Raw genomic sequence first — 23,480 nt, 5'->3', positions numbered from 1 at the left:
CAGGGCCAAAGGTGAGGCACATCAAGCACATAATTTTAATCTGAGGATAAAACGCATGTACTGAGGCTGAAAGAAGCTTCAGTGCTCTCAGAAGACTAAAAAGATGGCTAAGGTTAACAATGACTCAAATGAGATTAAACAATGTTGCTGTATGCCATGTCCACCAGGAGAGACTGGACAGTATAGATGTAAAACCAATGTGCCAGCAGTTTATCTCAGTTAACGAGAGGAGAAGGCATGTGTTTGGCTGCTTCACATAGTGGATATTGAGTTGTTGTGTGGGGCATGTAGTCCATGTCTGTTGCTGTAACAGTAGTTCATGTTTAGAATAAAAAATCCCAGCTCACTGAGTTGATCGGGGCAACAGTGCGAGTAAAATGTTGCATAATTTTGCTGAGAGATCTTTTACTTTGTGATAATCTTAGATGAATAGTTTTATGGACAAAAACCAGCAGGTCATTCAGTGTTCCCTTAGTCGTCTTAGTGCCAATGTATAACAGATGTTGATGTACTATAACTGAACTAATGTTGTTAAAGTCATATTCTTTTATTGTCATGACTGTATTTGAAACTATTTTTATTTTTGTATGATACCTGAGTTATATGGAATATGGCTGAAGTAAACTAAAGCCTAAAATACTTAGTCATTTGTTTAATAGTAATTTAACATTATATAATTCACATATAAAACTATGAATTGTCATTTTAAATGGTTTAAAAGCATGTAGAATAGCATATGTAGGCAAGTGTATTTCTCCTTTTTTTATCAAGAAGCAAAGACAAAAAGGAAAAAAAAACAGAAACAGGGCAGGGTTCAGTGGTTGAATCATCCGTCCCCACCAATGCCAAAACCAAATCTATGCCCTTTACCTGAGTTATGTCAGCCTGCCTTTGCTTCCAGCTTCAAATCTCTGCCCTACAGGGAGGCAGCCAGCCAATCCTGTTGTCAGATTTATGAAATCAGTTTGAGATAACTTTTACTCTTTGACAATTTACTTAATCATTGCTGGGATTTGTTTTAATGACACGCACAATAAGACGCTGATTTTAAGTGATCCAAAAAGTGCCACGTGAACACACTTCCGTTACTGCCTGTTACTAGGCAATTTGGGTTTATGGTTTGACCAAACTCCGAGCGTGCATCCGCAGCATGAAAGGAGTCATAGATCGACCAGGTTACATTTTCAGTAAGTTCAATTTCAATTTAATTTTATCCACGTAGCACCAAATCACAATAACAGTTGTTTCAATGTCATTTATATTGTTTAGGCACACATCTGAACTGGTCAGGCTCATGGATTAGAGTCTGGCTAAAGCAGGTCAGGTTACATATAAAATCCAAGGAATATCATGGTCATGATGATGTCTTTTTTAAAAGCCACTGGCCAGACATGACAAAATATCAACATGCAGTTAGCTTGGTCAATTTACTTTTATTTGAATAATTACATCATCTGATCCACCCTAACTATATGTTTAATCCAAAAGGAAAGTTATAAGCCTGATCTTAAAAGTAGAGAGGGTGTTTGTCTCCTGAATCCAAGCTGGTAGCTTTTTCCACAGAAGAGGGGCCCAAAAGCTGAAGGCTCTGCTTCCCAATCAATCTAAATAAATCTCTATTTTATTTATATACCCCCACAAGTAAGCCCACTGTTTCAGAGCAAAGTGCCCTAATGGGGCGAGATGTTATTGTAAGGTCATTAAGAAAGGATGGGGCCTGATTATTGAAGGACTTGTACATGAGGAGTTTTAAATTAGAACATCCTGATATTAAAGAACTATGGTAGTCCAGCCTAAAAGTAAGAAATGTATTTACTAGTTTTTCAGTGTCTGAGACAGAATGCTTCTAATTTTAGGGATTTTTTGCAAATGGAAGATCATCATCATAGCAGTGAAAATGCATGCTATGTCTACTAATGAAACTGCCTAAGGGGAGCAAAATGTAAACAGAAATGGTTCTAGATCAGAACCCTATGGAACTCTATAATTAACCTTAGTATGTGAAGATGACTTGCTCAACAGAGCTTTGACTTTTTTTAGCCTGGCTACTGTGCTGAAACCTTGGATTGTTCTTTTTTTCTTCAGTCAGTGATGAATAATAATGTTCTAGCTTCCAGTATTATGTTGTAGTTATCAGCTGTGAAGATTTATCATATTTCATATTTAAAATATTTCTGTTCTTGGCTGGCAGGAGTCTGATGTGATCTTCAGCTGCCTGCAGGTTCACTCTGCCGGAGTGACTCAGATGCAGTTTCACATTTGATGCTGGCTGTGTGGCTGCTGGAGGAATGTATTGTCTGTGTAGTTATACAACCTGTAGTTGCAGTATATTACTGTCACACTCTACGACATCTAAGATTATAACAGTCTCACAGGATGCTTTCATTCTTTTCTGGTCTTCTATATTGGTCTTATCTTCTGGCAGAAGTATCTTTTGTTCATGAACAGGGTTAATAACATCTTCATGTTGGGATTTATGAGGACTCCTAGTGTCCAGTGTTTCTGACATATACAGTTCTTCATCTTAAATATTACTCACATCATCATCATCAGAGTTGTTCAAATCATTGGCAAAGTTGATGGCGATTGTCTTTGCATGCACTCCTGCAGGGTTCACTCTCTTTGACTCATCAGAATTGCTTTTTTGGGGGCAGTTTTGGCTCAAAGCACCCCAGTGAGGTTCTTGATATAAACTGTTTGGTCTTTGAGCTGAAAGGAATTGTAGTAGTAGCACCACTGGGATGTTTTGCTTCTGTGACTTCACATAGCTGCATCGCTGGTACTAAACCTCACTGTTTGTTCTCCATTAGGAATTACAACATCAGCATTTTGCTGTGACTCCAGTTGCAAATCACCAGTGTTGGGTAAGTTACTTTAAATTAGTAACTTAGTTACATTACTAGTTACTTCTCTAAAAAAGTAACTCAGTTACTTCAAGTTACTCGTTACTTTCAAAGTAACTAGTTACTAGGGAAAGTAACTTTGGTTTTACTCAGAATTCTCTTGTTAATGTGTTGCTTCCATAACTGGATACCCAGCCAGACTGCCAGTCTTCTAGCTTGCTTACTTGCCACAAGTGCACTGTGCCACCTACCAACAGAAAGGAAAAAATAATGTGCACATTTCCATGAGAGAAATCCCACGCCTGGACCGTCGTTGACCGCCGCCATGATTCTAGCCTACTTTTTACATCCAACACAAAAACTGCAGTCGTGGTGCTTTTGATTGTACTCAGAACTTGGAAATTCTGCCTTCTGAATAGGAAGATGTAGGTAACACCAGACTGCAGATGAGCTGCATACAGAGCTGGACTGGGACAAAAAAATCATCCTGGGCATTTTGACTAGAGACCGGCCCGCCATTATAGGAAAAATCATAAAGCCTTTGAATGAAAATAAACGCTGTTGTGACAGTGATGTACACTGTTCTGATGGTATATATGTATCAATCTATCAATTGTTTGTTGTAAGACTCAGATAATTATTTTTTTAAAAGCGAGACATTTTAAATGAGAATAATAAAGAAAAGTATTTCTTTGTGCCCCCCTTTCCCTGTTAATGCCCTACCTGCCCCCTGGCAACACTTTGCTAGACCCGCCCCTGCACAGTTACCAGCTGTCAGCTACGTAGAAAAGGATCCTGGTGTTATTTGTCTCTCAGAAACAGTTCATAACTTCCCTTCAACTCATTCATGTCACCTAAAAGGTAAACCTGTTTCTCCATCACCTGTTCAGCTCTGATGATTCAGTAAGGACATCTCCTGGTTTCATCTGCATGTTTCCCTCTCACCAGATAACCAAACCGATATCATGACCAGCAGCTTTACAGCTGTGGCTCCAGCAAACATCAGCTGATACTAGAAATTAATATTAAATCAATTCTAACAACAGCTGATCAAGCTTAAACGTGCTGCTGTTGTTTAACGCGACATCCGCTGGTTTCCTCTTTCTGGTGCAAAGTGGGCGATAAATAAACAAGAGAGAAAAGCCGATCAGCTGATCATTGATCAGTTTCGTGATTGAAGTAGAAACAGGAGAGGAGAGAATGAGAGAAGAAGAGGCAGCTGTGCAGCTTCAGCTTTGTGTCTTTTTCATTGTAGCTGAAGTCCGGGACAAACTGTGTTCCTTTTCACCTCAGTACGAAACGCGTAATATTTTCTCTGAATACCAGACGATTCTGTTTTTTACGGGACGGTTGGCAACTCTAATAATTAACCGTATGAACAAAATAAAGTTCAACATCAGTAACATAGCACCCACACAGCTGTATAGAAACTCCGTCATGCTAGCTAGCACGCAGTACGAAAATGTCAGCATACCGAAAATAAACTCCACCTAAACTTGGTTTATATCTGACCCAGATAGACTGCAGGTCATAACTTCTTACCTGAAGTTCAGTTCACCTGACACGCGGACCGGCGGCTGCCTCGGGTCTCTCCTCTTCCCTCCCTTTTCCTTCATCCACCTGCTGGCCTCCACCACTTGCTAATGTTATTGAATCTGTGGAAGCTCCGCGATATCCACCACACGAAGTAACGAGTAACGAGCCTATCTAAATCCCAGTAACGAGTAACGCGTTCCTGGTTTTGGCATAATAACTAGTTACCGTGCTCGTTACCACAATAATAACGTAGTTACTGTAACGCGTTACTTAATAACGCGTTAGTCCCAACACTGCAAATTACTGATGATGTTCACAGTGTGACTTCTGTCACATCCATCTCTGCATCATCTGTACTGAACCTCACTGTTTTTAAACGATGTAAATTGTCATAGCCGGTTGATGATACTTTTGTTTTTATCAGAATCAGAATCAGCATACTTTATTAATTCCTAAGGAAATTGTGTGGGCTACAGCTTATCTTAACAGATCTTAGTTGGTGGATAGTTTTTAAGCTATACTTACTTTTATACTTTTATTGCTGATGAGATATTAATTTCTGAGGCTTCTGGTGAAGTTCCTCTGTTGGTACACTTTGCAACCATAATAAGACGTGCTTCCTCATTCACATGTTATAGTTTCAGAATTGGCTCTGAGGATGTCACCATGAGTGTGTGTCTTCAATGTCTTTGACAAGTGACACCATGTGGCCCTCTCTAGTAATATAGAGGGCCAATGTAACATCAATGTTATGTAACATTGGTAGTACATATATCAATGTAATAAAGACAGATTTGATATCTAATGGCAAGATTGATGACATACCATGTCGTAAAATAGTAGTTGTCGCAAATGTTTTTTTGTACACACAACAGCAAGATTGGTCGCATGTCTCCATGCAGGAGAACGGATTCTGTTTGAGAGCAAAGGGAGGCTGAAATGAATTATATCTTTACTGCCAACTATGTTTCACACCTGTGAGGAATTTGACTCTATAGCGTCAACACAAAACCCTACCGTGCTGACAAAATGTTATGGTCCAGCGTTGTTGTGATGTTTTTGAACTCAAGTTTTTGCTCTTGTTGTAATTTAATTGTTATACTAAAGGTTTCAAGTTTTATTTTGGGGAATTTTACTGACTTTTGGAGCCTGTTTGCTTTTGTTTCGCTTCCTTTTGTTATTCCAGTATTCCCACTGTTTCTCATTCCCTTCCTCAGTCTTGTCAGTACTTTTCTCCTTTTACACACCTATTGCGCATTAGCCAGTTAACCTTTCTATGCGGTAGGTGGGGGGCATCTATGCTGACACACCTGAGCACAGATGTTATTGTTATTGGGAAGATGTGCTTCATGCACCAGCCAAATTTTGTGAATTATACAGTAATGAGTGTATGTTTGTTTATGCAGCTGTACAGTTAGTTTGGTGTTTGTGAATCTTTTGGTGGACTGTTGCTTATACCAGTGGTTCCCAAACTTTTTTTGCCAGGCCCCCTTTTTTACAAGAAAAATGTTCGCCCCCCCCCCCCCCCCCCCCGCGCACAAACACATCCTCCAAACACACACACCCATATTTTGTTTACAAACTCCATTGCGGTTTATTTCACACCTCAAACATTTAGTAAACAATTAAGCAAATACAAACGGCAATAAATTACAGGTAGTAATAAAATATACTACTAACTCTTTTACGCTACGTCCACACCTACATTGGTATTTTTGAAAACTCAGCTGTTTCTATGCGTTTGGGCTTTTCGTCAACACGTAAACGGCGTTGCGATTCACCGAAAACGGAGATTATTTAAAACTCCTTTTTTGCGTTTACGTGTGGACGAGGATTACAGAGTTCGTCACGCAACGTCAAAGGCATGTGCCTTTTTTCACGTCACGCTGTGCGCCACGTTATTGTTTACATGAGATGAATTGCAGAATGGCAGATAGAGACAAAATACTGTTACTGTTAATCTGACTATCTTCAGGTTTTACACGCTTACATATACACACGCAGTTACTGTCCCTCCATTTAGAAAGGCAGAGGCGTCACGGTGTAATTATTTTACCTGTATTTTTTCCTGTGTAATAATATTCAACATTGCTATCAATACATTTTTCAAAAAATGCCTCTCTGTACAAAATGGGTTTAAACACATAAACAGCTGTGGGATACTGTTTGTCCGTGATTTGAACAGGGGGAACAAATTACGGCAGGATCAGCCTGATATTATTTGTATCCCGCTGTAACTTTACTGCATAAAGAGCTAACATCATGTTAGCTCTTGATTTTTAGTTCACAAACACTTCTTGTAATAACTAACAAATGTCAGGTGTAGTTAGTTATTACAAGAAGTGTTTGTGAACTAAAAATCAACAATGTGGGATACTGTTTGTCCGTGATTTGGAGAGCACAGCGCGTGCTTTGGACATGTTAGTAACATGTTCAAAATGTCAGGAGTAGTTAGTTATTACAAGAAGTGTTTGTGAACTAAAAATCAACAATGTGGGATACTGTTTGTCCGTGATTTGGAGAGCACAGCGCGTGCTTTGAATGTCAGGAGTAGTTAGTTATTACAAGAAGTGTTTGTGAACTAAAAATCAAGAATGTGAGATACTGTTTGTCCGTGATTTGGAGAGCACAGCCCGTGCTCCCGACGCAGGGAAACTAATTTTGCAGGGGAGACCTACCTTGGCACTTGTGCAGGTGAAGCCAAAGGGAAGATATGCTTCACCATATTTTCCTGTCTTTGGCTTGGAAGGAAGTTGGTTTGGAAACATATTTGGCGATGCTTCATCTCCTGCTTTGCTTTTGTGTGGGAGCCTCGTCAAAAACCTGTCCACAGTGTCCAAGCGCTCTTTTTTTTTTTTTTCTTTTCATACCGCGCCCCCCTGCAATGGCTCTGCGCCCCCCCCCCCAGGGGGCGGGCCCCACACTTTGGGAACCTCTGGCTTATACTGAGGTGAACCCACAGGTATCTGATTCGATCCTCTCTGCCTAACCATTCTAGGTCAACAAGCTTGTTTATTTTAATTGCTTTAAATAGATTTTTATTTTAAAAATTATGAAGCAATTGCACTATTCAGCTAAAACATTTATTTAATTGTTATTTGTTATTAAATATCAGGATTTTCTGTCAGTGTTGTTGAAATGCAGTTTTTTATTAGCGGTGTCATGGTTATATAAAAAAGAGAGGTTTAGACAGACAATTTATCTAAATGTTAATTAACCGGTGTTGAAAGATTTTATTATGTTTATGTTTAGAAGTACATTTTGTTTAAGGTTTTCTAGATGTGTTTGCTCTTTTTTATTAGAGAAGTTACGTTGTGCAAGCTTTGTGTGCATTCCAGAGCTCCCTGACTTTCACACCCACATCCTGGGAGCATGGGAGAGGTCACACCTTGTCTTATTGTTTATTGCCATTTATGCTTAGAAATATTTACTCATATATGCTTAGAAGTATATAATCATTTGTAGATTGAAAGAATGTCTCATCCTAGGAGGTCTGTAACAACTCTGTGTAGCATGAAGAGGGGAGTGCGTTCACTCCTCCTCAGAGTGTTCTGGCATAGATCACACGTCTCCTAGGAGAGGTCGTATCTTCTCTTGCTGATATATGGTATAACAAACACACGTATATCTGTTTGAGTCTAAGAGCCTTTTGTTTAGATGTACCGTTAGACTCCTGGCACCAGCTTTGGGGAGTCTTCCTGGGGTCCCAGGAAGACCCCCACACACAGATACACACACACACACTCACACACACACACACAAGGTATTCTTTGTTCACATGTATACCTATAAGATGTCATATGTTAATGAACCTATGCATATTCATGTAACCACAATAAAAGAGCAGTATTACGGGAGAGCGGACGAGAGCAACTGGGGTCAAGCGAAGGAACGGCGCCTGTCCAGTTCTCTCCCGTGCACGTTAATTTGTAAAACCTGTCTGAGTGTCATTTATTCCAATCTGAGGTGCATTACAGGAAAACTCCTTACAACCGGTATAACCATGATATGTCAGTTAATGCACATAAAGTCATTAGCTTAGCTAACTCTAACCCAATGCTAAGAAAGGTTCCCACCCGACACTTTCACAATCAGCTAAGTGGATTGTCAGATTCATACACACACAGTACTAAAAACACAAAGTGGATCTTGAAGTCTGTAATCTTTTCTTTCTGGTTTCAGAAACACTCAGCAGAATGTCAAAGCGGTGCCCACAATGTCATTGCCATGCCTTTCAAGTGTGACCTGATCAAAGAGGAGGGGATTCCCTCCATGTTCACAGTAAATTGAACATGGAGGGAAATTTCCCCCTTGTGGGACTAATAAAGGTATATCAATCAATCAATCAATCAATCAATCAAAAAGCGTTTGTGCACCAACACTGGCTTAGCCACAGTCACCGATAAGTGGAAGAACCAGGACTGAAATGGAGGTAAGAAGTGTGTTTTAGAAAAAAAATGTTTGGCTTGGTTTGCACGAAAGTAAACGGAACAAAGTTAAAAGTACCTGTACTTTACTTAAATATTGATTTTTGTGACCACGTTCTTTCTCTCTCTCTCTTTTCAACACAAGCTTCTGACTTTAGATGTAACAAATCTGAGGGGATCTAATATATTCTGACACCCCTGCAAACATCAAACTGATTTCAATCTAAATGGAAGGAACTATAACCCATTAAAGACACACTGGTGTCTGGTGTTGGTGTTTCCATCGCTGCTATTTGTCACATATGAAGAGATGAAAGACACAGAAAGAAAAATGATTTATGCATCATTTACAGATCTATACTGAAGGCTTGAAGTGGAGTATGTTGCTCTAGATCAGTGCTTTTGGTGTGGTGCAGATTTCCATGAGTTGTAGTTATGACACTTTTGCATCCAGCTGATGTTGCATAGGAGGAGTGGACACAAAGGGCGTAATGATTTATAAGTGACAGGCAATTTCTCACAGTTCAGCAAATATCAGCAAACACACATATTGTTTCTGTGCAGGTTGTCAAGCAGTGTGTTTGCTGGCTAAAGATCCCGCTGCTGTATTTCCATGGAGAGAAAAGAATGTGAGATAGTTTCATTCAGAGATGGAGAAAGATGTAAGAGAGAGGACGGGAGGAATAAGAGATGTTATATTTAAAGGTAAGGACTCTCAGTGGCACTTGATAAACTGGAGAATTTAAAGCTCATTTAATGTTTTACTTCATTTTGCAGTTTTTCTGTAAAATGTGTTTTTACTGAATCTGTAAATCACATGAGGTTATATTATGAAAGGTCTTGCTAAGCAAAATAAAGTATACTAATGTTTGTTGTTGAGATGGTGCCTGAGTGCACATTTTCACAATCTTGTGCTGAGATTGGAGCCATTCCCCACATCTCTGTGAATAGTACTGATGTGTAGTCATGATGACTGTTTGTATATTAACGAGCATGAAGCTGAGGTATACTTTCTAAGAGGCTGGGAAAATCGCCATTCAGCTGAGACTGAAGAAGTTACTTGGATGAGTGATGAAACACTGCTTCTACTGGAAACACAAAACTTAGACAAACAGAATCACCTTCGGATTGCCTGAGCGTGCATCAATATCGCTGTGATCACCATTTAGATTGTACAAACATGAAAACAGCAACAATCCTGATAAAGGAACTGCTGTTTATATTCGATATAAGGTAAATACAGTTCATGTAGTGTTGTTTTTTTTACTCAGATAAAACATATTTGATTATTTAATGAAGACATTCTGTCCCAAAGCATAGAGCAGGTCTGAAAGAGTTTTTCACTCTGGCAAAAGACATCCAGTCCAGGATCACATTAAAGTAGTGTGGCCACTTCCTCTGATTACGAAACATTAAAACAAAAAAATTCAGTGAATTCTTAGAAGGCAAAGGAAAAACGAAGGAGACTCATCCAGCCGTTAGCTCTCTTCTTCTCAAAGCAATAACCACTCTTGGTTAACTTGGTTTTGGTTAAGAGATATTTGTTGCTTTTTTAAAAAGTTGTAATTGTTGTTTTACTGCAATGGAGATGTTAATATCTAGTTCTATAGATAACTTGTTAGAACCTTCGATATAGTAGATCTGGCTTAGACACGCACACACACTCAGTGGCTACTGGCACTTTAAAAAAAAACCTTTGAGTCAAACACAGTAAGTACAAGAGAGTTTTCTTAACTGCGGGTTATATTCAGTGCTTGTGAAAGCCAACTGCACTGATCTGTGAAAAATCTGACCCCAGTCTTTCTCCTCCTCTATTAATGACTCTCTAAGATTTCTGAAGATGTGTGAAGAAGCAGACAGCTCTTATCTCCCAAAGTAGTCTTTGAAGTTTGTGAAAAATGTTTCTGGCACTCTCAGCATCCTTGTTAACATATTTTGAAGCAGTAACAGGGTGCCCATGCAGACTGAATAGTAAAGTACAGTGAGATTGTTCATTATTTTCATATTGCAGCAAATACACTGTACTTCAAAATGTACTTCAGAATACCTCGGTCCTTTGGCACAGCCTTTGCCAGCCAGAAAGGAGAAGCCAAACCCCTGAGTGACTCAAACAAAGGAAGCTGTATTAATACAACATAAAACAGAACTTTGACCTAGCAGTGTTGATATGTGTTCTGAGTTATTCAGATGAGTTACTGAAATCGTACTTCAAGGAACAAGGTAATTATTAAACCTCCCAACCCGGACTTCGGTCAACCATCCCCCTCAACTTTTCTCCCGAAGAAAATAGAAAAAGGACTACGATACATGTAGAAAAACTAGACCCTCGATGTTCATCAGTCATTTGGGGATGGGGGTTGCAGGGGGCGTGAATGCCGCAAAGACGCGTATGACGTATTTCAGCTCGTAGGACGTTCATGGCTACATACATTAAGAGCTTCGGGGTCACTGTGCTGCAGACTTGGAGTTATCTTCTTTATACTTGTGGTGCTTTCGTCCGTGTAGCAGGTTACCGGTGTCCGGGCTGTGATGGAGCGCTGGCGGGGCAGAGTGGCTCTGGTGACCGGAGCCTCGGTCGGGATTGGGGCGGCTGTGGCCGTAGAGTTAGTCCGACTCGGTATGAAAGTGGTGGGCTGCGCCAGGGACGTTGGGAAAATTCAGGTTTGTCCTGAAGTGAAAACTCCATTGCTGAAGGGATTTAACGTCTTACGCAAAGTGTAGCTAACTGTTACTTTGTAACTAAGTGCAAAGTGATTAAACGCAAACTGACCGTATTACAAAGTACATGTTTAATATTACTTATATACAGAAGCTCTTCAGCTGTATTAGACTTAGAAAATATGGGGGGGGGGTCCCGGCTGGTTAACCTATGTCTGCTGTTTGTTTGTATTTCAATTGTTTTTGTTTGTTTCTTGTTTTGTTTTGGTTTTTTTTTAGCAACTACCGTGATCATGTAATTACACGCCATCCATTATAATGCACTAAAATCACATTTGGTGTAACAGGTTTATTAGCAGCTGACGCTAGTTTAGTCCAACACTGAAAAAAGGCACCTTTTTGTGTGTTTGTTGCTTTGGTTAAATTCAATTATATTTTACAGTACTGTACAAAAGTCTTGAACCGCATTTCTTTATTTTTTGTTTGCATGGTGCCAGGCTTTCTTTTAATTTTTTACGTGGTTCTACGTGGAACGGTTGTTCTCCCGGCGACCTGAAAGTCTTTAAAAGGTTTTCTTTGGACTCTTTAAAAAAACAAACAAACAAAAAAAAAACTCCAATTCCAATCCTGACCATTTTCAACAGAATCGTTTTGTTTGTTTGTTTGTTTGTTTTGTATAGTTTTGGTTTTTAAGGCACTCAACACAGGTCTGTGAATCATTCAGGCATTAAAAAAGCACCTAAATGAGCCAGTGGTGTGATTACACATAACATCAAACTTAACAAAAAACCAATTTTAAATTGTATCTTTAGTATCATTTTGTTACTGGCAGTCTATCACAAAACACATATTTTTACCAACCATTTTAACCATGTACCAACATCCAAAGAAGAGCTTTGAATGACCCTGATGAAGATTTTCTTCAAGTTATAGAGTGTTGAGGTGGATAATGCTTAAAAGTTGCCAACAGTCTGCTTACTCAACAATTGCAGCATTTTACACTGGCATCAACAGCAGCACAAACACTATACCAGGAGTTTCAAATGAGTTTCCTTTTTGGTTTCAGAAACTGGCAGCAGAGTGTCAGAGTGCTGGCCACCCTGGTGTTTTGGTGCCTTTCAAGTGCGATTTGACCAACGAGGAGGAGATTCTGTCCATGTTTGCTGCAATTAAAGAGCAGCACAAAGGCGTGGACGTGTGCATTAACAATGCTGGCTTATCTCATCCAGAACCTCTGCTAAGTGGCAAAACCAGCAGCTGGAAGAACATGATAGATGTAAGAGCTCATTATCTTAAAAAAGAAAACAAAGAACACATTGGTTTAATCTGCAACATTGTTTTGGTTTACTATATAACAAAATGATGAATCCTAACAAAACTGCTTGGTTTCTTACAGGTGAACGTTCTTGCACTAAGTATCTGTGCACGTGAAGCATATCAGTCAATGAAAGAGCGAAACGTGGATGATGGACACATCATAAACATGAACAGGTGCGGTTTCATTTAGTGAAGGACAGTTTTTGACATACAGATCTGCTAGCTTAATCATCCATTATCCCGTATCTTATAATGCAGCTGTGCCCACCATTCAGATTGTGATTATGAGCTTCCTTTGGTAAAACTGCACGGTGGACCTTTTAGACAGCAGACATTTGGCTAACAGGAGAAGGACACATGAGGTATCAACAATAATGAGGTCTTTGTTCAGATAAAAATGTGACAAAGAAATCTGCTTAATTAAAGCCAAACAAGAGACCTCATGTGGTCTGACCTGATTTAGACTTTTGTCTTGCCAAGGTCTTTTGAATCAGGCTAGAAACATAGCCGAGCGACCGTGCAGGAATCTGGTACCACTTATTAAAAAAGAATTGCAATATTCTGAAAGGTAATTACAGGTTTATTGTCAAATGACACTACTACAGTCTTTACCTTCCCAGAAACCCTGCTTCATTCACCCAGCTTGCACAATACCAAATCCTGGATGATCCAGGGGAATACAGTGCCCATTATTTATTTATTTTCCTGGAAAACTAAGGTGGATAGTAAGAGAAAACCTGGTAACTGATCTCAGAGCTATAAAAGCAGAGCAAGCAGCAGTTTGTCCAACATGCAGGTCTCTCATCTAAGACCAGCAGTCTTCATACTATTGCTTTCATTGGTCAACCAGAAATTCAGAACCAAAACATTTTCAGTTAACTTTGAAAAGAGGCACAGACAAACAGTTGTTGTTCATCTGAGGCTGTATTTACCTAATTTATAATATGTTAAAGACTAAGTCATTGTTGTACTAAGTCCTAATATTTAAAGGCTTAAAACTGAAAAAGATTGTATTTTCTTTTTCACGTGTATGTGTGGGCTTTCTTTTTCCCTTTTTTTTAGTACTAAAGGCTGAAATTAGACCAAAATCAGTTGGTAAATGCTGACCTGAATAACAGCTTAGAAATCTTTTTCTGTTGCAGCTTGTGTGGACATCAAGTCTTTTCGTTGGCTGATGCACATTTCTACTCTGCCACCAAGTACGCCGTGACCGCACTGACTGAGGGCCTGAGGCAGGAGCTGCGTGCAGAAAACACCCATATCCGAGCTACAGTAAGGCTTTCACTCTAATCAGCTCCAAAGGATTTTAACGCCACTTTTTCTTCCTGAGGATACTTCCTGAAGTTCCCTCTTTATCCACTCTTCATTACAGTGCATTTCTCCCGGTGTGGTCGAGACAGAATTTATGTCACGGTTCTACAATGACAGTCCCGAAAAAGCAGCTGGTATATATGCTGCAGTCAAGGTAAAATACTCTTACACTTCAAGTACTGTTGACAGGATTACTCATATACAAAGTATTTAATCACTTTTCACTTCTCTTACAGCCTATGAAGGCAATAGACGTGGCCAGTGCTGTCACATATGTGCTCAGTGCCCCTCCTCATGTTCAGGTTTGTGCTTTTCTCTCATTTTCATGCCTTTTCACTGAGAGTCAATGCAGGTTCTCAGTCACCCAGGTCATGGTAATTTAAGGAGCTTAGAAAGGAAAGCGACTAGACTTCTTTACGTTTCTTGAAGATCCACTATTAATCATGTGCATCATTGCATGAGCTAAGGTGTGAAAAAGGCTGTGAGTCATTATCAGCAGAGGTTTCAGGTGAAATCATTATGAGACCTTGCCCTACTTTTTGAGACCAACAAACACACGACATAAGCGGGCGTTAAGGCGTCTGGGAGGGGATCTCAAAACTAGATTATAGGTGGCAGACAGTTGGTGTTCTAAGACCCCCCCCTCTGTTCAAGGATGGTCGTTCACATAGATCACTCCTCTTTCCACGCATCTGTCTTCTCTGTCAAAAATGTGAACATTGGCATCTTTGAAAGAGTGACCTTTATTCTTTAGATCCAGATGTACAGCTGAGTCTTCTCGACAGAACAAGACCTGTCTCCAGTTTTGAGATCCCTTCCCAGATGCCTTAAAGTCCACTCACATGTTGTGAGGTTCACCCGAAACCTCTGCTTATAATGGCGAACACTCTTTTTCACACCCTGGCTCATGTGATGAGGCTCATGATGAATAGTGGGTCAACGGCCCTCTTAAAGGACAGCGCCCCTTAGGGAGTAAAATCTTGGACTCTCCACCATTTCTTCTTAAAACTGAAGAATCTTCTTGGATGAGAGGTGAAAAAGTCTTTCTTTCCAAGCTCCTTAGAATTTTTATTGAAACTTTGCTCTTTTCACATTTTAAATTTCAGCAGTTTACTCACAATATAATAACATTTACAAAACTTTTCTTTCAGATTGGAGACATTCACTTTGAGGGTGTGTAGCAGGTGTTTGTTTTTCTGGCAACCCCAGAGCAAGGGCCTAGTCCAGCCTTCACATTAGGGTAGCTGAAAGAAGACAAAAATTTTATTTTGCATTTAATGCTTGTAGAAGTCAATGGCAGCGATTAATGATAGCTTATTTAACCATTTAATTTAGTTTCTTTTTAGTCCAACTTATTCTACTCTATTAATAATCCCCTGCAATTTTGGAAGATGAGTGCAAAAGCAGCTCAGCTCTCACAGTTTTCATGAAGTACACAAGCAGGTCTTTGCTGCAGGGTGTGGCCATTTGCCAAGCACTACATTCCTCAGAGTCAGTCTTTATCCCTGGTCTTGTGGGTCTACATTTTGTGGAATAAGAGATGAAGTGTCCTCATGCTGTTGGATCAAGCATGCCTGCATTCATGTGAAAAAGAAATTATGCCCTCCTTCAGTTGTAACGCTTTACATATCAGAATATAATAAGAAATTGCCTGGTCCATCTGATGAGCCGTGGATCAGTTTACTGTTACCACTTGGTCGAAAGAAGCCAGTTGAGGTGCTTCAGGCATCAAGACTGCTTAGACTACTGCTAACACAACCCAGCTCCTGATAAGAAGATGGATGGATGGATGGATGCAGTGAGCAACACATCTCAGATTTTGCAGTGTCATTATTTATTTAACAAAACTATGCCGAAATGCACAATTAATACTTGAAAAATAAAGTAAAACTATTATTCAGTAGCTTGTAGAAGCATGTTTAGCAGCAATAACTTGAAGTAATTAATTTTCTCAATGATTTTATCTGTCACATTGTTGTAAAGGAATTTTGACCCACTCTTCTTGATGATGTCACTTCAGTCCATTGAGATCTGTGGGCACTCCTTTTTGCACATCACTCAGCATTTCAATCAGGTTAAGGTCTTTTCTTCAGGTCATTGCAGCATTTTGATTTTCTTTTTGTAACATTGTGTTGTTGATGAATTGTCTCACATTTCACTGTAGGATACTTGAGTATACAGAGGAGTTCGTGACTGCAAAGTGCCGAGGTCCTGTGGCTGCAAAACAAGCCTTAATTATAACATCTCGAGCACTATGCTTGAGGTCTTTATGAAATGTGCTGTGAGTAGTTTTCACCATATTTGTGTTCAAGTGTTGAGAAAAGAGGACTTTACCATCAGTGTTAGTTTTTTGGTCTCTTTGAAGTTGCACCGTGATCTCCTGAAATAAACAGCTGACACGTTTTAGTCGTTTGCTAGATTTAGAAACGTGGTGACTTTAGCTAGTCTGGAAATAACTTTGTCTACAATGTTTGAACTGACATTTTTCACTAACATATATTAAAATAATTAATAGGAAAATATGTTGCTCTCCTCGGAGTTGTTATTATACATATTCACTTTAGTTCAGCGTGAACTTAGCTTTCAGAAAACCCTCTGTGATCTTCAGAGGGTGAACTGGCTGATGTTTGTGAGCCCACAGGGGAGGCCTGGCTGACCAGCCAAATGTTAAAAAAGAAAATGCCAACGTAGTTTGTGTTTTATTCACACTGAGTAAATACACAAAAATAATAATTTTAACAACGTAACGTTGGACTAATGCACAACAAGGTAAGTTTAGGTGGTTCCGCCCCCTTAAGAAATATTGTGTAACCTTAAATCAAGCACAGTGTAACAACCGGTCTTTTTAGCGCCTCTTACTGGCAGATGAGGTGACCTGAAGGAGCAGTGGTGAGACAGTTGTTATTATTGTGAAGCAGTTATCCAAATAAACTGTAATCCTCATGGTCACGGAGACTTAAAACTGTATGAATACATTCCCACTTAAGCCATGCTCTTTGTTTGCTGGTGCACAGACTTCGAGTCATGATTTCTCCGTCGTATCTTTGATTTTACGGAGCAAATACGCAGTGGGAGTTACATTTGTGACAGGTCTGTCCTATTAATGGTTGATATGTTTTAACTTCAGGTAAAGTGAAAGATATGCGATACTGTCAATTAAATGTGAGTACGGCTATGATCGGTTGAAGTATTTAATCGCAGTGACAGAACTGATACTACGGCTTTCTACGGTTTGCAACTGATCTACGTGAACGCCACATACGCCGAGACGTATGACGTACTGTGAGTGCGACGTTTGCGGGTCGCAGGTGCTTGACATTTCCAGGGCTCACTGTGCTGCAGGCTCAACGTCCCTTTCTTCATACTTGTGGTGTTTTCGTGTGTGTTGCGGTTACCGGGCTGTGATGGAGCGCTGGCGGGGCAGAGTGGCTCTGGTGACCGGAGCCTCGGTCGGGATCGGGGCGGCTATAGCCGTAGAGTTAGTCCGGCTCGGCATGAAAGTGGTGGGCTGTGCCAGGGACGTCGGAAAGATTCAGGTTTGCGCTGATATAGAAACTCAAACTTTCTGCAGAGAGTAATTTAATGTAAACCGACGCTATCACACAGTAAATTTTGCTGTTTATTGTTGGCTTTATGCAGAAAATTTGCAGCAGTGTCACTTATTTGGTAAACGCTAACTGTGCTCGTTCTTGTATAGCGCTTTTCTACTCTACAACACTTTAGTCGTCTGTTAAACAGCTTGCGCACAAAATGTTAATTCCAACTAACTGTCACTCATGCTACTTTCAACAGAAAGTGATATTATATGAGACAGAATATGACGACGGTTTTCTGTTAAAACTTTACAACTTTAAGACTTTGGCCATTCAGATGGCAGAGATTCAAGTTGGCATAACATCTGAACACAGATCCGTAAGCTTACTGTTTATAGATGGTGTCCACTGCTCTTTGTGGTGATATGCAAAGTGAAAACTCAAATCTGTTTATTTGGACTAACTTTATATAAATCTAACATTTGAACGATTTTTACATACATTAAACACAGATGGGATTCTGAAGTGTGTTATTGTTTCCTGTTTGGTTTCAGAAACTGGCAGCAGAGTGTCAGAGCGCCGGTCACCCTGGTGTTTTGGTGCCTTTCAAGTGTGACTTGACCAAAGAAGAGGAGATTCTGTCCATGTTCGCAGCGATCAAAGAGCAGCACAAAGGTGTGGACGTGTGCATCAACAATGCCGGTTTGGCTCACCCCGAGCCGCTGCTAAGTGGCAAAACCAGCGGGTGGAAGAACATGATGGATGTAAGAGCTCAGATCCTGGTTTACATTGATGTGACATTCACGAGTGGTTTTCAAGTAAAACATTGAACTGAAATAACAAATGTGACAAAGGTCACCCATCAGTGATTTTACTGCTGTGGTATTGTTTTACATTAACACTTTCAAACAGTTTTAAACAGAATTCAAAGTTGCTTAAAAACCTTTGGTTCCCCTTGTTGTGCAAGATTTCCCTGTTTGTTTTCTTGCAGGTGAACATCCTTGGGTTGAGTATTTGCACGCGTGAGGCATATCAGTCAATGAAAGAGAGAAATGTGGATGATGGGCACATCATAAACATAAACAGGTGCATTTTTATTTGCTTGTGCAAGCTTGTGAAGTGCAAAACTGCTGAATTAATAAGAACACACATATGTTTTCATGTTCGCATGTTCTCTATTCAGATTGTGAATATGATATTAATTTTGCAACACTGCACAATTTTGTATTTTTAAATGGCCGACATTTGTCTAAAATCGAAAGAAAGCTACAAGTGAAAGGAGGGCAGGTCTTTTACAATTTAATGAACTTCGTCACATTCAAGCCAGATAGGTTTACACAATGCTGTCCGTCAGTGCAGTTGTGTTGAGGGGTGCATTACGAATGAAGGTCAACACAGCCAGGCTTTCTTTAGATTAGCTGGCTCAGCAAAACCTAAAACCCCATAATGGAACGGTTGTCACAATGGTGGTTATCAACTTTCTCTGTTGAGTGGGACTTTCTGCTTCATGCGCTGAGCACACTTACTTAAAAACAGGCATTTTGTTGACGATAATGTTAAAATAGTGATTAAAAATCGCTAAAGAAAAAAAATAAAATCTATAGCAGCGAAATGCAACACTTGCAAATAAGACAAAAGGTTAATGCTGCAAATGTTGGGATTTGGCACAAAGAGCGGTAAAATTAACATTTCAGTTTAATTAAATTATTTTATCATTGAGTTCCCTCTTTGTGCTGCCTGTTGTCCCACAGGCTAACACAGGAGACATGGAAATTTCTTTATGTTGTCAATATATCAAAGGGAAACTAACTTGATTGCTTGAACAAAGATTCTTGGTGTGTGTTCTGCTGCACTTCCAGCAGAATCAAAGTTAATAACAAATCACCAAACTAATACATGTACATTCCCATGACAATGCAATGCTTCCTTCAGTGGTTTTTGTAAAGTTCAGCTTAAAAACTTGGACATATAAAACATTTTCCCCCAGCAGAGAATCTGTATTTCACTTAAAACATGCTATGAATTAAAAAACAGAAAAGAAAGAAATCAGCTAAAGCATGGTGCTACCAGTCAATTTTTAGATGAAAACTCAGAACATAACCTCCTCTTACTGTGGTTATTTGGCCAAGCTAGACAGAAAATTGTGCCTTTATGCTCAAGCCTCAGTTCGCTAAGCCATTAATCTGGCTTCATAGAAAACCCCTCTGGCACCCTTTTCAATGAGGAATCTTCTCCAGTTATCCAGAAACCTTGACTCAGATGAAACGCAGACATTATTTTTGAAGAAACCATTCTCCTTTTTTCACAATGCATCACCACAGCACATGGCTTTGCAGGCTTGAATTGAAAGAATTTTACCTCAGACGCCGTTTCTTATGTAACACCTAATAGGGCTGTGCAATGACCAAAATCTCATATCCATATATAAGACATTTATCGTCCCGACATCGATATATATCACAAAAATGTTACATTTTCTGTAAATTCTGTGAATCTCGGGCAACTCAACTTGCGTGAAGTGTCTTCAGCTGTGCGTGGTGTACGTGGAGTCGAGTGTTTTGACCGATGCATGAAGCAAATCATTTTTAGACATAAGTTGTAACGTCTGCCATTTTTTTTTTTTGTGAGTATTTATTACACGGCGTGGTGCTGGGAAAAGCCTGTTTTTAAAACACCTGATGGCTCTTTTTTGCTTCTCATCCATAAACTCTCTCTATAATCTTTTACGTAATTCTTGCATAGGTGGTTGAAGAGGTTTGCCGTGTTTGAGTCTGAGGTGGAGATCGGTTTCCTGCATAATTTGCAGAATACAGTTTTCTGGTCCATGTCAGACTTTTCATAACCAAACCGTATCCATGCTACAGAGGTAGAACCCTCATTTAGAAATAAGGTCCTCAATTTGTTTTGAGTGGTCTTTCTGTTTGTCATCATTTCAGTTTATTTTGAAAAATCTCAACAGGATCTTCAGCTTTATTGTAAAAGGTTTATGTGGAAAATAAACAAGCGGATGACAGAGCTACACGCTGGGTTTACCGTCGTAGCTGCTAACGACAACGTGTAAAAACAGTCGCTTGTCCGTCCATAGTGTCGTTATTTTAAATATAAGAGAAAGAGAGAACTTTAAGAAATTAATCTAGCCACTACAGTGGCCATCAAAACGATGAAAAAATATGGTCGTAAACAGTTTATTTTGCGACACCACGAAACAAACGATAGCGTAATATGAAACGATAGACGTTTTCATATCGTCATCCGATATATATCGTTATATCGAACAGCCCTAACACCTAAGCGATTTCTGTTTTCTGTAGGGATCGGACCTTTTTTGCACTGAAACAGCCATCACTTTGCTTTGACAAAATGCCTGTTATTACAACTTTTAGACATTTGCAAAATAACTGAGTTCAGATTTTAAAGACCTCACTGAGGCCGGTGTTTATTCATCTGCAGGATAAACCATCAAAATAATGTCAGACAGTATTTAAAATGTTCATAAAACTGTCCTAAATAAAGTGACATCTCCAATTATTTTGGCCAACCAGAACCCAAACTAATATGAAAGCTGAAGGAAAATCTAGACTGGAAATCAGTATCAAATCCAGATTTTGGACTTAAGCAATTTTTTTGAGTATAAAACAGTTTTTGCAGCTTTGGACCTCAGCTTCTGTGTGCCACAGATGTTCTTGCATCATTCAGTCAGACTTGCCTTTTAAGAGAAGAACTTTTAATGTTATTTCTGCTGACCTGCTCAGGTTTGTAATCTGTTTTATGTTGCAGTATGTCCGGTCATCGTGTACTTCCCAGTGCGAGTACACATTTCTACACCGCCACCAAGTTCGCTGTAACCGCTCTGACTGAGGGCCTGAGGCAGGAACTGCGTGCAGAAAAAACTCATATCCGAGCCACGGTAAGGCTTTAAAATATACCGTAACCAGCTCATAAAGTGCTAGTATAATTCATAATGCTAGTAACAGTTGCTATGAGACACATAGACAGTACTTCATGGAGTTCCCTCATGATCTTTTTTTTTTTTTCTTGCAGAGCATTTCTCCTGGTTTAGTGGAGACTGAATTTGGTCCACGGCTCTTCAAGGACAATCCCGATAAGTCTGCCGGTCTATACTCAGAATATAAGGTAAAGGGATCATTCCTATAATTAAAGTACCGTTAATATGATTACTCAAGTAAAGGGTATTCAGTCACTTTTCACTTCTCTGACAGCCTCTGGAAGCAAAAGATGTTGCCAGTTCTGTTGTATATGTGCTCAGCGCCCCTCCTCATGTTCAGGTTTGTCCTTTGCTCTTGTTTTTAATGCTTGTTATTGTGTATTTCCTTTTTTACATTTTAACTTTGACTCATAATAAGACAACGTTCACGTAACTTTTGTTTCAGATTGGAGACATTCAGATGCGTGCGACGGAGCAGGTGTCTTAGAGCTGCGCCACGAGAACCTCAAACGATACAATGACAAATTTCACTTCTTTGCAACATTTTAAAAGATAATGACTTGATACAATGATGGAACAATTTTATGGTGTTTTTATTTTTCATAAATGTATAAAATAAAAACAATCTTCAGGGGAAATTTGTTGCATTTCTTTTTTTTTTTTCTTTTTTTTTAAAAATTGCATTAAGGGATGTCTGATTTTTAATAAAATCTTTATGGTTTAAAAACCATGTCTGAACCTTAAGTATAAATGTACTTGAAAAATTAAGCATTAGCAGTATTAATGAGGTATAGCAAGATATGTAAGATAATTGTACAAATTTTAGAAAAACAAAATACAAAAGTAAATAGTAAATATATTTATGTAATATTAATAAGTGACACATCACAAATATAAATAATTAAATAAAATGGTGAACCTACTGACTCATTGTTATTCTTAAGCTGTGGTTTTAAATCCTAATTGACTGAGTTTCATTATTTTTTTGTCTCTGTCAGTATTCTAGCATTGTGTGTTCTGTTTTATACTTAAAATGATAAGTAGTCTTAGAGGTGGATTCTTTGTGTTTTAGTTGACTGTAGCCTCCCATATGTTTCTCCATGCTGTGTTTTTGTCACTGCTCTGTGTCTAGTTGGTGACTGTCGGCTTTACTTTGTGAGTTGTCTCTTGTGCTTTGCCTTCGGTTTTGTTCTCCCATGTCCTGTGTGTTTCTAAAGCCTCGGTTTGGTTGTGTCACACTGTGTTCCAGCTCGCTTTGCTCCTAATGTGCTTCCTGCTGGTTTCTTGTGTGATGAGTTTTTCATATTCTGGGTCAGCCACAATAAAGGCACACATTTTGTTTATTCCAAGTGCATCCCAGCAGTCTACATTTGGGTCATCTTCTCCTGCAAAGTTAGATCTGAGCAAATCACAAGACTTCTGGAGCAATGCTCTTTGGACAGTGACCAAAGTGGCTGTAATCCACAGCACCACATTTGGCAAAAACCAAACACCTCACATCAACTGTCAGCACAGTGGTGCAGGGGTGATGGTTTGACTTGTTTTGCATCCACAAGAGCTGGGCAATTTGCAGTCATTGAGTTGACTGTGAGCCCCTCCATATACCAAAGTATTCTAGAGACAAAGGTGAGGTCATCAGTTCGACTGCTTAAAGCTTGGCTGAAACTGGGTCACGCAACGGGTTGATTTATGATCAGCGAGTCCAAAACAGAATGACTGAAAGAGAAAAGAATTAAGGTATTGCAATGATCGAGTCCAGACCTGGACTTGATTAAAACGCTGTGGCATAAACAAATGTCATCTTTTTTGAAACTCTCGTCTACCACTACTATGTCCTGCAAAATGTTGAGATTACTTCTAGTCAGAATTTTACTTTAAACCTAAATACAGCAGGGGGGGTGAATCATTT

At 39.4% G+C, this 23,480-nt stretch overlaps 1 protein-coding gene across 6 annotated transcripts; it reads left to right on the top strand.

The window, feature by feature from the left end:
* Nucleotides 1-9,370: 9,370 nt before the first annotated feature.
* On the top strand, nucleotides 9,371-22,494 carry LOC100695275 (dehydrogenase/reductase SDR family member 11). Of its 6 annotated transcripts, none has more exons than XM_019367517.2 (12): nucleotides 9,371-9,511; nucleotides 12,531-12,740; nucleotides 12,861-12,955; nucleotides 13,924-14,053; nucleotides 14,154-14,246; nucleotides 14,329-14,394; nucleotides 18,180-18,389; nucleotides 18,617-18,711; nucleotides 21,403-21,532; nucleotides 21,667-21,759; nucleotides 21,846-21,911; nucleotides 22,017-22,335. In XM_019367517.2, exons 1-12 carry the CDS (start codon nucleotides 9,497-9,499, stop codon nucleotides 22,056-22,058), a joined length of 1,245 nt encoding a protein of 414 aa, XP_019223062.1. In that variant the 5' UTR covers nucleotides 9,371-9,496; the 3' UTR covers nucleotides 22,059-22,335. The 6 variants fall into 6 exon arrangements, with proteins under 6 accessions (XP_019223062.1, XP_025754019.1, XP_005474841.1 ...); XM_019367516.2 differs by lacking the exon at nucleotides 9,371-9,511 and adding an exon at nucleotides 11,086-11,467; XM_025898234.1 differs by lacking the exons at nucleotides 9,371-9,511; nucleotides 18,180-18,389; nucleotides 18,617-18,711; ... (1 more) ...; nucleotides 21,667-21,759; nucleotides 21,846-21,911 and adding an exon at nucleotides 11,084-11,467 and having other exon boundaries at nucleotides 22,017-22,494.
* Nucleotides 22,495-23,480: the final 986 nt, after the last annotated feature.

Source organism: Oreochromis niloticus, linkage group LG14 (genome assembly GCF_001858045.2).
Source record: "Oreochromis niloticus isolate F11D_XX linkage group LG14, O_niloticus_UMD_NMBU, whole genome shotgun sequence".
NCBI classification, from domain to species: domain Eukaryota; kingdom Metazoa; phylum Chordata; class Actinopteri; order Cichliformes; family Cichlidae; genus Oreochromis; species Oreochromis niloticus.
This window is presented reverse-complemented; position numbering and strand designations above follow the sequence as displayed.